This window comes from Schistocerca piceifrons, chromosome 7, assembly GCF_021461385.2.
Source record: "Schistocerca piceifrons isolate TAMUIC-IGC-003096 chromosome 7, iqSchPice1.1, whole genome shotgun sequence".
Lineage (NCBI taxonomy): Eukaryota > Metazoa > Arthropoda > Insecta > Orthoptera > Acrididae > Schistocerca > Schistocerca piceifrons.
Window position 1 is genome coordinate 198,727,600 of NC_060144.1, and position 12,825 is coordinate 198,740,424.

Here is a 12,825-nt window from a genome sequence, read left to right on the forward strand (position 1 = left end):
TTTCAGTGCATCCAATCAAATCCCTAAATTTAAAGCAAAAAACACTTAGAAGAGCAGAATGAAAAGTAGGAAGAAAGATGATGGTACAGAGTCAAGCAGTGTTGTCCCCTCCCCCTACCCGTCGTCCCCTCCCCCCCCAACCCCCCAAGATGATGGTGGTTTATGGATTGGACAAGAAGTAAATAACATCGAAAGTCAATCATAAGGATGCAGTCCATAACAGCAACATCTTCTATCACCTCTATCAGATAGGTGTCAGAGACCCCCCCCCCAATTTGTTTGTACAACTCACAACAAAAGGTGGAAAGATTTGGGTAGGGGTCCTATCAGCCTTATGAAGGCAAACAAGAAGCTGCTTGTTAAAATAAACAATGGTACCAACACACAAGCCACTGAAAATGTGTCAAACCAAAAGACATACACCAAGATGGAAGCCACATGCATTATTATTAATAACTATTGTGTGTTCTTTATGCCCTTACACACTTTGTAATTATTAGATGTAAACTGAGGTGACTAAAGTCATGGGATACCTCCTAACTTCACGTTGGACCTCCTTTTGCCCGTTGTAGTGCAACAACTTGATGTAACATAATGGGTTGAACAGCTTTCTGGAAACCCCTGCACAAATATTGAACCATACTGCTCTAGAGCTGACCATAACTGAGAAAGTGTTTCTGCTGCAGTGTTTTGTGCAAAAACTGACTGCTCAATTATTTCTTGTAAATGTTCAGTGGGGTTTATGTTGGGTGATGTGGGTGGCCACACTATTTGTTCAAATTGTCCAGAATGTTCTTCAAACCAACTGCAAACTATTGTGGACCAGTGACATAACGCATTATCACTTACAGAAAACCTATTGTCATTTGAGAATGTCAACAGTTACAAATGGTCTCCAAGTAGCCAAGCATAACCACTTCGAGTCAACGATCGGTGCAGTTGGATCAGAATACCTAGTCAATCATGTGTAAACAAGCCCCACACCATTATGGAGGCATCACCAGTTTGAACAGTGCCTTGTTGACAACTTGGGTTCATGGCTTCGTGCAGTCTGCGCCACACTCGAACCATACCATCAGCTCTTACCAACTGAAGTTGGCCCTCTTCTGACCAAGCCATGGTTTCCCAGTCATCTAGGGTCCAATCAATATAGTCACAAGCCCAGGAGAGTTGATGCAAGAATGTTGTGCTGGCGGCAAAGGCACCTGCATTGGCCACCTGCTACTATAGCCTATTAAAGCCAAATTTCGCCACACTGTCCTAACGGACACGTCATACATCCCACATTGACTTCTGTGGTAATTTCATACAGAGCTGCTTGTCAGTTAGCACTGACAACTCTATGTAAATGCCACTGCTTTCGGTCGTTAAGTGGAGGCCATCAGCACCTATGTTGTCCGTAGTCAGAGGTAATGTCTAAAATTTGGTATTTTTGGCACATTCTTGACATTTTGCATCACAGAATAATAAATTCCTTAATGATTTCCGAAGTAGAATGTCCCAAGCTTATAGTTCCAACTACCATTCCATGTTTGAAGTCTGTTAACTTCTGCCGTGTGGCCATAATCGCATTGGAAATGCCTTTTCACATAAATCACCCGAGTACAAATGATAGCTCTGCCAGAATGCACTGTCCTATTATACCCTGTGTACATGATACTACCACCATCTGTATACATGCATATCACTATACCACGACCTTTGTCACGTCAGTATATATCCTACTTTATAAGGTGCTGGTCCCAGGGCAGTGTCATCAAGCACTAATAACAATAGTAATAAAAAAGTAGTAATTATATATAAAAACAAAGATGAGGTGACTTACCGAACAAAAGCGCTGGCAGGCCGATAGACACACAAACAAACACAAACATACACACAAAATTCAAGCTTTCGCAACAAACTGTTGCCTCATCAGGAAAGAGGGAAGGAGAGGGGAAGACGAAAGGAAGTGGGTTTTAAGGGAGAGGGTAAGGAATCATTCCAATCCCGGGAGCGGAAAGACTTACCTTAGGGGGAAAAAAGGACAGGTATACACTCGCACACACGCACATATCCATCCACACATACAGACACAAGCAGACATATTTAAAATATGTCTGCTTGTGTCTGTATGTGTGGATGGATATGTGCGTGTGTGCGAGTGTATACCTGTCCTTTTTTCCCTCTAAGGTAAGTCTTTCCGCTCCCGGGATTGGAATGACTCCTAACCCTCTCCCTTAAAACCCACTTCCTTTCGTCTTCCCCTCTCCTTCCCTCTTTCCTGATGAGGCAACAGTTTGTTGCGAAAGCTTGAATTTTGTGTGTATGTTTGTGTTTGTTTGTGTGTCTATCGACCTGCCAGCGCTTTTGTTCGGTAAGTCACCTCATCTTTGTTTTTATATATAATTTTTCCCACGTGGAATGTTTCCTTCCATTATATTGATATCAATAAAAAAGTAGTAACTTAAACAGGGTGAAGTATAAATGCTTTCTATTTTTAAAGTACCTTTCATCATCCTCTATTTCTGAACTTATGTAATAGTTCAACCATTGTCACAATAAGAACACATGAATGAAATAGCACAATATGTATACCCGAGCGGCAACAGAAATAATTTGTAGTTATGACAGTTCTGTTGAAATATCAGATTGTGGACCATCACAATAATCTCAATGTCACAACAAAAACCTGAAGGTAATCCATTTGTCTTTAAGGAATTTACGCTGAAACATCAGTGAGTAAAGAGCAATAATATTATATGTTGCTACTATAATGTGAGAGTTATGCTAGTTAATCTGTAACAAAATAAAAACAGATTATTTCATACAAGTGATCAGAAAGAGTAATACTTGTGTTTGTATGTGTGTATGTGTGGGGGAGGGGGGGGGGTGAGAGGGACAGAGGTCACATTTGAAGAACATATACAGTTTAAATTGGCAAATGATTGATACATTTTAGTTAGCCAGTACCAACACTCTCACATCTCAGTTGTTGAGATAAATCACAATTGTAAATAAACAATGGAAACTCCATGTTTCTATTGTACTCTTAAAGATTTTTAAGTAAAACAAAACATTATTAACATTCAAATGGTTCAAATGGCTCTGAGCACTATGGGACTTAACATCTTAGGTCATCAGTCCCCTAGAACTTAGAACTACTTAAACCTAACTAACCTAAGGACATCACACACATCCATGCCCGAGGCAGGATTCGAACCTGTGACCGTAGCAGTCCCGCGGTTCCAGACTGCAGCGCCTAGAACCGCACGGCCACTGCAGCCGGCTATTAACATTCTACATCTTTATTCCTCATGTCAGCATATTTGTCAGCATAGTCACTCTGGCGATGAACACATTTCTCCCAACAAGAGACCACTTTGTTGACTGTTCGGTGAAGAATGTTTAACTTTGTTTACTTCGTCACAATCTCATCTCTGCTGGCACCACTCCATCACTATCAAAGTGAAGTCCTCAAAGGTATTCTTTAGATTTTCAAAACCGATGAAAACTAGATGGGGCCAAGCCGGAACAGTATAGCGGATGATCAATGACAGTGCACCCAAGGCATCAGATTGTTGCGATGTTGCAATGCTCATGTGTGATATGGAACTGTCATGCTGAAGGAGAGAGTGCTCTATGTGTTGATGAAATCCTCGAATTCGCAAATTGATTACAGCATGCTGCTTCTCATGCACCGACATAGTTGAGGTTGTACACCATCATGTTGCAAACTACAATTTGGAGCCCTCTAGCAGCAGGGGCTGCAAATATATAGACATGAAGAATAAAGACGTGGAATGTTAACAGCATTTGTTTGATTTAAACACTTTAAAAGTTTTCACATATAAATTTTGGTGATATTACTTTTCATCATGCGCCTTTTTTAAATTCCTTGCCCTGAAGAATGAGAGCTGGGAGCCTATCACTCATCACTTTTTAACTGCCATTTCTCCACTCAGCAACTTGCCTGGTGGAGAGTGTCAGGTACTCGTCACAAATACTGTTCATATTCCCAACCACAAAATTCAATTATTGTAATGATCAAACCATAATTTTACTGAAGTGTAAACCCACCTGTAACCTTTGAGAAGAACCAAATGACGTGGATCTTTGGCATAGTTCTTGGTTTGAGATGCAGGAAGATCACCTCCAGCTTTCTCATACAGTTTGAAAAGTGCGGGTATTTTTCTTGGAGATAATACTGATAAATGAATTCCTCTCTGAAAAAAGAAGAAAAACTTGAATGTAACCATGTTGTTGTGTGGGTAAAGCACAACAATTTAAAATCTTAATTTATAAAAAGAGCTGATTTTCATCTTAAATATGTGTTTAAGAGAAGAAAGATAACAAACATTTTCTGAAGCAATTGACAAAATTTTAGTTTTATTTGTCACTGGTACATGTACAGAAATACATGTTTCATACACATCTGTCAACCCATCATGTATACCCACAGTTGGCGTAGCTCAAGCAGAGCACATGCATAGGGGTCCAGAGAAATGTGAACTCCATAAAAAAAAACTCTCATAGCAGATTTCATTTCTCATAGTTACCCATCCCCCCCCCCCCCAGAACGCTTCACAAGCCATTCCCAAATTCCTGCTGTAGAAGGAAGGAAGGAAGATTAACAGTTAACATTCCAACAATAGCAAGGTTTTTAAAGGTGGAATACATGCTTGGATTGGGGAAGGAAATCAGCTGTGACCTTTTGAATAAATCGTTCTGATACTTGCCTTAAGTGATTTAAGGAAATAACAGAAAACCTAAATCTAGCTGTCCCAATGAGGAATTTCACTGCTGTCCTCCACAATAAGAGTCCACTGGTTTACCACTGCACCACCTAGTTTTGTAGCCCTTTAACTAATGATGCTCATAAGAAGTAATCAAGAAGGGTATACATCTTCATGTTTTCGTGGCATGAATTTCGGGCATGCAGCAGCATAAATTCAGCTTCTTCTTCTAATATTTTGACTGAGATGGCTGGATGGCTGGACAGTATTCAGCTGAAATATTAGAAGAAGAAGCTGAATTTATGCAGCTGCACACCTGAAATTTTATGGTAGAAGGGTATAGTTTGTCATCTAACATGGCAATCAATTTATGCATCAGGACTAAAATTTTCTGAAGTTGTGCTCTAAAAAAGGTGTACTAATCTTATCGCTGTCACCCAATTACTCAGAAAAGCTTTTCAATGCCGTTCCAATTTGTGCAATATCTCTATCAGACTCTATACTCCTTTTCAAACAATTTATTTGGCCTATGATTCACAACTTCCCCCCAGTGAATTACTTTGGGTTCTCCTCCTGCTATACATTTTACCATTAGCCGTTACCATTGATTAGACACATTCTATCGTAGGGTGATCTATCATCTGTAAGACATACCACGTCACGTTCCACCTGAAGGGCAACCATTGTTCAGCTGTTTATCCTAACATGTTGTGAAATGTGCACTAACACATCAACGAAGATGATATGACACAGTAAGCCTATTCTGAAAATACACAACAGCTGCAAGTGATCTGGATCCTATCTCCAACAGCCATAGCTGAGAACATTCTAAGTGGAAACTTACTCTACGGCATCCTGTTACCACTCTGGACTAAAGACTTACAGTATAAACTTCTCTGCCAACCATTACTGTTGCTGCAAAATTTTTTGCTTCATTATTGGTCTGTTTCAAGGTTTCTGTTTTCAGTCTATAGACCAAAAAACACACACACACACACACACACACACACACACACACACACACACACGACCACAGGCTCTGGCTGCTCACATTTTTGCTGACTACTGTCTCTGGTAGTTTTAACTTATCAAGTTTCCAAATATCATCTTTTTCTAGTATTACATGTGTTCACACAGTCTTGTCCCCGTGTGTTTCCCTTGACACAATATCCTGGTTACCTAGTTACGTGTATTTTCCCACCACTTCAATCTCTACTGTTCAGTAAATGAACCTTTAGGTCCAAAAGCTAGTGTTTACATCTCTAAATTGCAGTTTCAGTTTGGAGTTAATCATTTTTAGACACAGAACTCAGTTATAATATTAATTTGTCTCATCTGGTGTAAATGCCAAAGTCAAATCATACATAACAGTTACCTTGCTGAGAACAGAAGCAAGCTGCTCAACATTATGTCCAACAAAAGCAGGTGACTCTGTAACTGCCATTAAATATGGAGGTGAATTACATAGTAGTATGCAATGTCTCTGAAGTAAAGGAAGCACACTCGCTTCTCTGCGTTGCTGCATGTCTTCAAAACACTGGAGTGCGGATGCCAGGCCTTCAGCCACATTTCCATTTGATTCACCCCTGCCTCCGACAGATCTGTAATTAGCATTAGAACATGTGTATGACTATTTAGATGCCAAGTCTTGGAACATATCACAAAGTATACAAAAATGCAAAGTACACAAGTAAAACAAGGAGGCTACTGCTAGTGGAAACAGATGTTGGAAGTCTACTAACCAACTAGTATGGTAAGAGAAACTATAGAAGAGCTGACATACACTAAAAGTGAGAGCACAGGCATTGTATCCTAACATATTACAAATTTAAAAATCATGTCTATCAGTTGCATGAGAAAAATACATATCAACAAACAGTAAAACATACAGGGAAGATGCAGAGATGGAGGAGAAGCAAAAATTGCTCCAATCCTGTATTAGGGAAGATAAAAGTTGTATGTATGGACTAGTGTTCCTCCCTCCACCAGAGAACAACTTACCTTCATTGTTGGCCTAAAGTCTGGATGTAAAATTCAGTGGATTGACAATAATATACTTTGTATGATCAATCCATAAAATTGTGGAACTTCAGTGGTAATCAAATTTTCTATGCTGTTAATATTTGGACTGTCAACTGCCCAGGTAGAAATACTCGCACTGAAGTGTTCCCATCCACTTTATATACCAGTAAAGCAAGCCAACTGCCTATGAGTATATTCCAAATCATAGTGGAAAAATACCACATGGGTGACAGAGATATATGCTACCAAAAACCCTCAGTGAAGGATGTCTTTGCTGAGATTATATGGGCTTCCTAGGATCTACAAGAAGAATGTACCCCTATGGCCCACAGCAGCAAGTAAGAGTGGATCTCCTATATATTATGCGGCCAAGCATTTAGCATTGTTCTTGAGACCTCTTGTTGGAAAATGTCTCCACCACATCTGGAATTCAGTACATTTTATCAGAAGCTCAGATTTGCTGGTTTTTTTTAATGATGTGTCATTACCAAGAATGTGTCATTATTTACTACTGTTCCGCTCACAGAATTGTTATCCTTGATTACAAAACATTTTAATGCATGGATTGTAACTTTGTTTGCTTCTTCAAGCTTTTCCGGTCGATATGTTGTAAACAGTCTTCATGGGTTTGCCACAGGATCATGTTGTGCGAATTCCACAATATCTCCTCGGAGCAACTGTCCGGCATCTTCAGGTGGTTCAACCTTGCTGGTGGCTATGTATGACTAAGGTCAGTCGTTCCTAGCCACCAGCAAGGTTGAACCACCTGAAGATGTCAGACAGCTGCTCTGAGGAAATATTGTGGAATCTGCATAATGTGATCTGGCAGCAAACCTGTGAAGACTATTTACAGATTGTGACCTTGTTTCAGCATTTGCTCTCCACAAATTACTATTTATTTCATAACAAATTTTATGAACAAATTTTCTGCTGCTGATTCTGAGGATACTGAATGGGTATTTTGTATGCAAAAGGGAGATGAAAATCTATAGTCAAGGACATTGGAACGGGGTTGTAGGAGAAGAAACAGAAGACATTTTACTTGAGAATATGGACTTGGCAGTAGGAACAAGAGGGAGGAAATATTAACTGAGTTCTGAAATAAATTTTAGATGGTAATAGCAAATACTCTGTTCAAGACTCACAAGAGGAGGATATATAATTTGTAAAGACAGGGAGATTCGGGAAGGCTCCAGCTGGATTATGTAATGGTCAGACAGAGATTGTAAAATCAGGTATTGAATTGTAAGGTGTACCCAGCAGCAGATATTGACTCAGAGCACAATTTAGTAATGAAGAGTAGACTAAAGTTCAAGAGAATCATCTGAAAGAAGCAATGTGGAAGGATGTGGGATACTGAAGTACTGAGGAATGACAGACACAATAGAAGTTCACTAAAAGGACATGAATACTGTGGTAAGAAACAACAGAGTACACAGCTCAGTTGAAGAGGAGTGGATGTCTCTAAGAAGCAAAATCACAGACGTTGGACAAACATATATGTGTACAAGTAAGGTAACTCTGAAGAAACCTTGGGTAACAGATGAAGTACTCCAAGTGATTGACAAAAGAGGGATGTAAAAAAAGATATTCAGGGAAAGACAGGAACACAGCAACATACATCTCTTCATAATGAAATAAATAGCAAATGCCGGACGGATAAAGTGAAATGGCTGGAAGAAAGGTATGAAGCAACCGAAAAAGAAATGATCATCAGGAAGATTTGTTCAGAATATATAAAAGTCAAAACAATGTTTGGTGAAATTAATAGAACTGGTGATAATGTTAAGAATGTGATGAGAATTCAAGTGTTAAACACAGAAGAGAACAGAATACACCAATGAAGCAATGAAGAAAATACAATAAAAGTTGAAAAGTATGATTAAAAATGAGGGTGAAAGGACATCAGTGATAAGATTTGCTGATGACATTGCTATCCTCGGTGAATGTGAAGAAGAATTACAGGATCTGTTGGATGGAATGGACAGTCTAATGAGTACAGAATACGGATGGAAAGCAAATCATGAAAAGAATGAATGTAATGAGATATAGCAGAAATGAGAATAGTGAGAAACTTATCAAAATTGAGTATCATGAAGCAGGCAAAGTTAAGGAACACTGCTACCTTGGAAACAAAATTACACATTATGAACAAAGTAAGGAGCACAAAAAAAGCAGACTAGTGCAGGCAAAGAGGGCATTGCTGGCCAAGTCCACTGGTATCAAACATAGGCCTTAATCCGAGGAAAAAGTTTCTTAGCATGTACCTTTGGAGCACAGCACTTTATGGTAATGAAGTGTTTGAGACATGGTGCTACAGAAGAATGTTGAAAATCCAGTGGACTGATAAGATAAGGAATGAGGAGGTTCTCCACAGAATCGATGAAGGATGAAATACATGAAAAACACTAACAAGAAGAAGGGACAGGATTACACAACATGTGTTAAGGTTCAGGGAATAATCTCCCTGGTATGGACAGAACTGTAGAGGGTAAAAACTGTAGTGGAAGACAGAGATTTGAATACCTCCAGCAAATAATTGAAAATGCAAGGTGAAAGTGCTACTCCAAGCTGAAGAGTGTATCACAGGAGAGGAATTCATGGTGGGCTGCATCAAATCAGTCTGAATACCGATGACTCAAAAACATAAAATAAGAATGATTTGCTGTGTACTCACATACACTTGACTCCTACCAGTGTATAAGGTGGATGGGAAAACCTTACTGTCAGTCTTCGTGGCTATCTTCAGGGATGACTGAACACTTTACAACACAAATATCAGCTGTAGACAAAGTATGGTTATGGCTGAATTCCTGTAATTTTATGGATCAAGTAATATGCAATAACAACTTGAAGATTCACAATTGGTTGTATGGCATGAAGTTTTCCCTGCTTAAGACCCATTTTCTTTCCTTATGATACAACTCTGTATGGAAGGTAGTGCAAGATGACGAAGTGATCATTGGAGTGAAATTCACTGAGCACTTTCGATGGAGTAATATCTAAGGGATCAAAGCAGCACAGAGAGATACTGACAGCACATGATGACTCATTGAGCCACTGGCCTTCATTTTACAATCACATGACCCTCGAGATCCACCAATAAGGCAGATGATAATTAAACTCTACAACACATCTGAAGCCTCAAATGGCTCCACAGGAAAGGAATAAATGAAAGTATGTATAATGAGACCAACAGAAGTCTCCCAATTCAGGCAACATTAGGGCACAGACAGAGGAAACACACTGACATTCTAACAAAGCTGTATTATAATACTGCTTACCAGTCAGTTTGAGCAGGTATAGATAAAGGATGCTACATGTTGTCAACAACAAAAAAAGTCCATTCCTCTATGAAGACATAAAAGCACCACTAATGCCAGCACATTTGACAGATAGCACAATGTGGTGTTTGTCTTAATGCTGGTGGACATAGTCTCAAGAAGGTAGTGTGTTGGAAATGTTACTTAGAGCAGCTAACATTTGTGCCTCTACTATTGGCAAAACTTACCCACCATGAAGTAATCCACCACTGTCAGAAGGGAAGCAGGTACACTGAAGGTTATTGCAACTGATTTTCCCTCTGCAAGTGACTGTTGCAAGATGCTGCATTGCAGGAGGGATTTAATACAGCAGTAATTCAATGGTTGCAAATTGTTTTACATTACTAATAAAGCTATGTAACATACAAAGGCACCGCATGGGGGGAAAAAAAACAACAGAAAAGTGCAAGTAGACTCACACAGTGAGGATTCCATACAAACCTAATTACAGTATGTATACACATCATTCACCTATGGATTTTGCCAAGTGAGTTTGCAAGTATCAAAATATGTGACATAAATGACCATACTTTTGATTGCATTGACTTATACGTTCAATTTTTTTTACACCGACAATGAAAGATAGATCTTAGTATTTGACATTAATTTCAATTTGATACCTCTACCCATTCCAGACAAAAATAGATGTTAACAGAAGGACATAGAGTCAGACAGCAAAGTGATTGTATAAGGAGTCTGTTTTTACAGACCCTAAAAATGTGATGAGAAAGCATGTTTAAATGACCACTCTATAGATGGAAGAGTAGCTTAGTTAGAGATGACGTAGAGGTACATTTTAAAAATTAATAACTTCAAAATGCCTTAAGTGATCAAAACAAAGTGTCCACTGACAGCACTTGAACAACAATATTGAAAGTAAACAATCAATTTTTGAAAATATAATATAGTTGGATAGATAAAAAGCCTACTCACCAACCAGCAGCAGGAGAACACATATATAAAGGTGTTTAAATCTGCAAGGTTTCGGAGATAGTGGCTCCTTCTTCTGGCAGAAAGGTTGAAATGGGGAAGGAGAAGTGTTGAAGGAAAAGGACTGGTGAGGTTTAGGAAATGAGGAGATTAGGAAAAGTCAACCAGAACCCCAGGTCGTGGGAGACTTACCAGACAGGATGAGAAGGAAAGAGTCTTTGTTTGTTTGTTTGTTTCTTTCTTTCTTTCTTTCTTTCTCATTCCGTTCAGTTAGTCTCCTCTGATCCAGGGTTCTGGGTAACTTTTCCGAACTCTCGCCATTTCCTAAACCTCACCAGTCCTTGCCTTCATACCTCTTCCTTCTGCTTCAACACTTCTACCAGAAGAAGGAGCCACCACTCTGAAGGCTTGAAAATTGAAATACCTTTATATTTCCGTTGTCCTGCAACTGCTTGATGAGTACATTTTTTCGTCAATCCAGTTACATTATAGGCAACGACCTTGCCGCTGTTGGTACATCGGTTCCCGTGAGATCACCGAAGTTAAGCGCTGTCAGGTGTGGCCGGCACTTGGATGGGTGTTGCCATTTTTCGGGGTGCACTCAGCCTCCTGATGCCAGTTGAGGAGCTACTCGACCAAACAGTAGTGGCTCCGGTCACAGAAAACCATCATAACGACCGGGAGACAGGTGTGCTGACCACATGCCCCTCCTATCCACACCCTCAACTAAGGATGACACGGCGGTCAGATGGTCCCGATAGGCCACTCGTGGCTTGAAGACGGAGTGCAGTTACATTATAATATTGAAAGCAATAAAATATAAATAATGAGCAGGAATATTGATTCTAATGTCTAAAAAAACATTTAAATATAAAATAATTTGGAAGACAATAAGTACAGCAGCAGTATGGGACAATAAATTATCTGTCAATGGAGAATTAATTTTAGCTTTAAACAGTTCATGCCTTATAAAGCTAATTTTGGCCACTCCAACATGATGAGGCACAAACAACTCATGAATTAAACACCCTAGCAAAAGGTAAAGTTGATGAAATGAGAGTAACATCTGATGTACAATATTTATGGTAGTGAGGTTTTTTATTTGTCGGAAAGGTAATGTAGCCCCTGAGAGATATTATGCAAGATTTGCCTGTCAAAAGGCATCCAACTGGTATATTTCAACATGCCACAGGTATCAGCAAGTGATTGCAAGTTATTTCAAATATTTGTCCATAAATGCATTTTTTTAAGTTTTTCAATGACAAATAAAGGCTATTTAAGTCATAATGACCATGGGCAGAAGGTTGAAGAAGTTTGTCAAGCCAAATCCTATATGGATGTGTGGCATGTTAATTATGATCAGAAGTGTTTGAAATTTTTCATGTGAGAAGTCTATGAACTTGTAAAATTTCTGCACGAATTCGTGCACTTAGAAAAGCTTTCCACAGTCAATTTCGTGGACTTCAATTCTGAACTGTGGTGTTCATGACTTGAAGCAGTCTTGGTCAAGCTCACTGTTAAGTCTGCTGCACTCACAGCACTTAACCAGGTTTTTTATTTATATCATTTACTTTTCTAAATACTAATTTTTATTTACTACACAGTACTCTGTGTTCAGAGCATTTTATTTCACTATACAAATCCTGCCTGCAGTTTAGTCAGTTATCTGGAACTTAGCACAGTAATGACACAATGCGAGGATGTGTGGCCAACTTTTATATGCAGCCACTGAACTTTAAAAATTGGTCTGACTCTTAACTAAGATCTTGTGTGCACAGTGAGTGTGAATACAGAGAGAGGGTGAGTTCACACACTCTCAGTACTCTCCCCACTGA

General features: G+C 39.2%; 1 protein-coding gene across 4 annotated transcripts in view; it reads right to left on the minus strand.

The window, feature by feature from the left end:
- Positions 1–12,825, minus strand: part of LOC124805108 (mediator of RNA polymerase II transcription subunit 25) — a 164,707-nt gene that overhangs the window by 117,013 nt on the left and 34,869 nt on the right. For all 4 annotated transcript variants that reach the window (XM_047265557.1, XM_047265558.1, XM_047265559.1 and 1 more), the window contains exons 5-6: positions 6,091–6,316; positions 4,060–4,205 (exon numbers count right to left, since the gene is read on the minus strand). In XM_047265557.1, the coding sequence (XP_047121513.1) occupies positions 4,060–4,205; positions 6,091–6,316 (372 nt within the window). The remainder of the gene's footprint in view (positions 1–4,059; positions 4,206–6,090; positions 6,317–12,825) is intronic.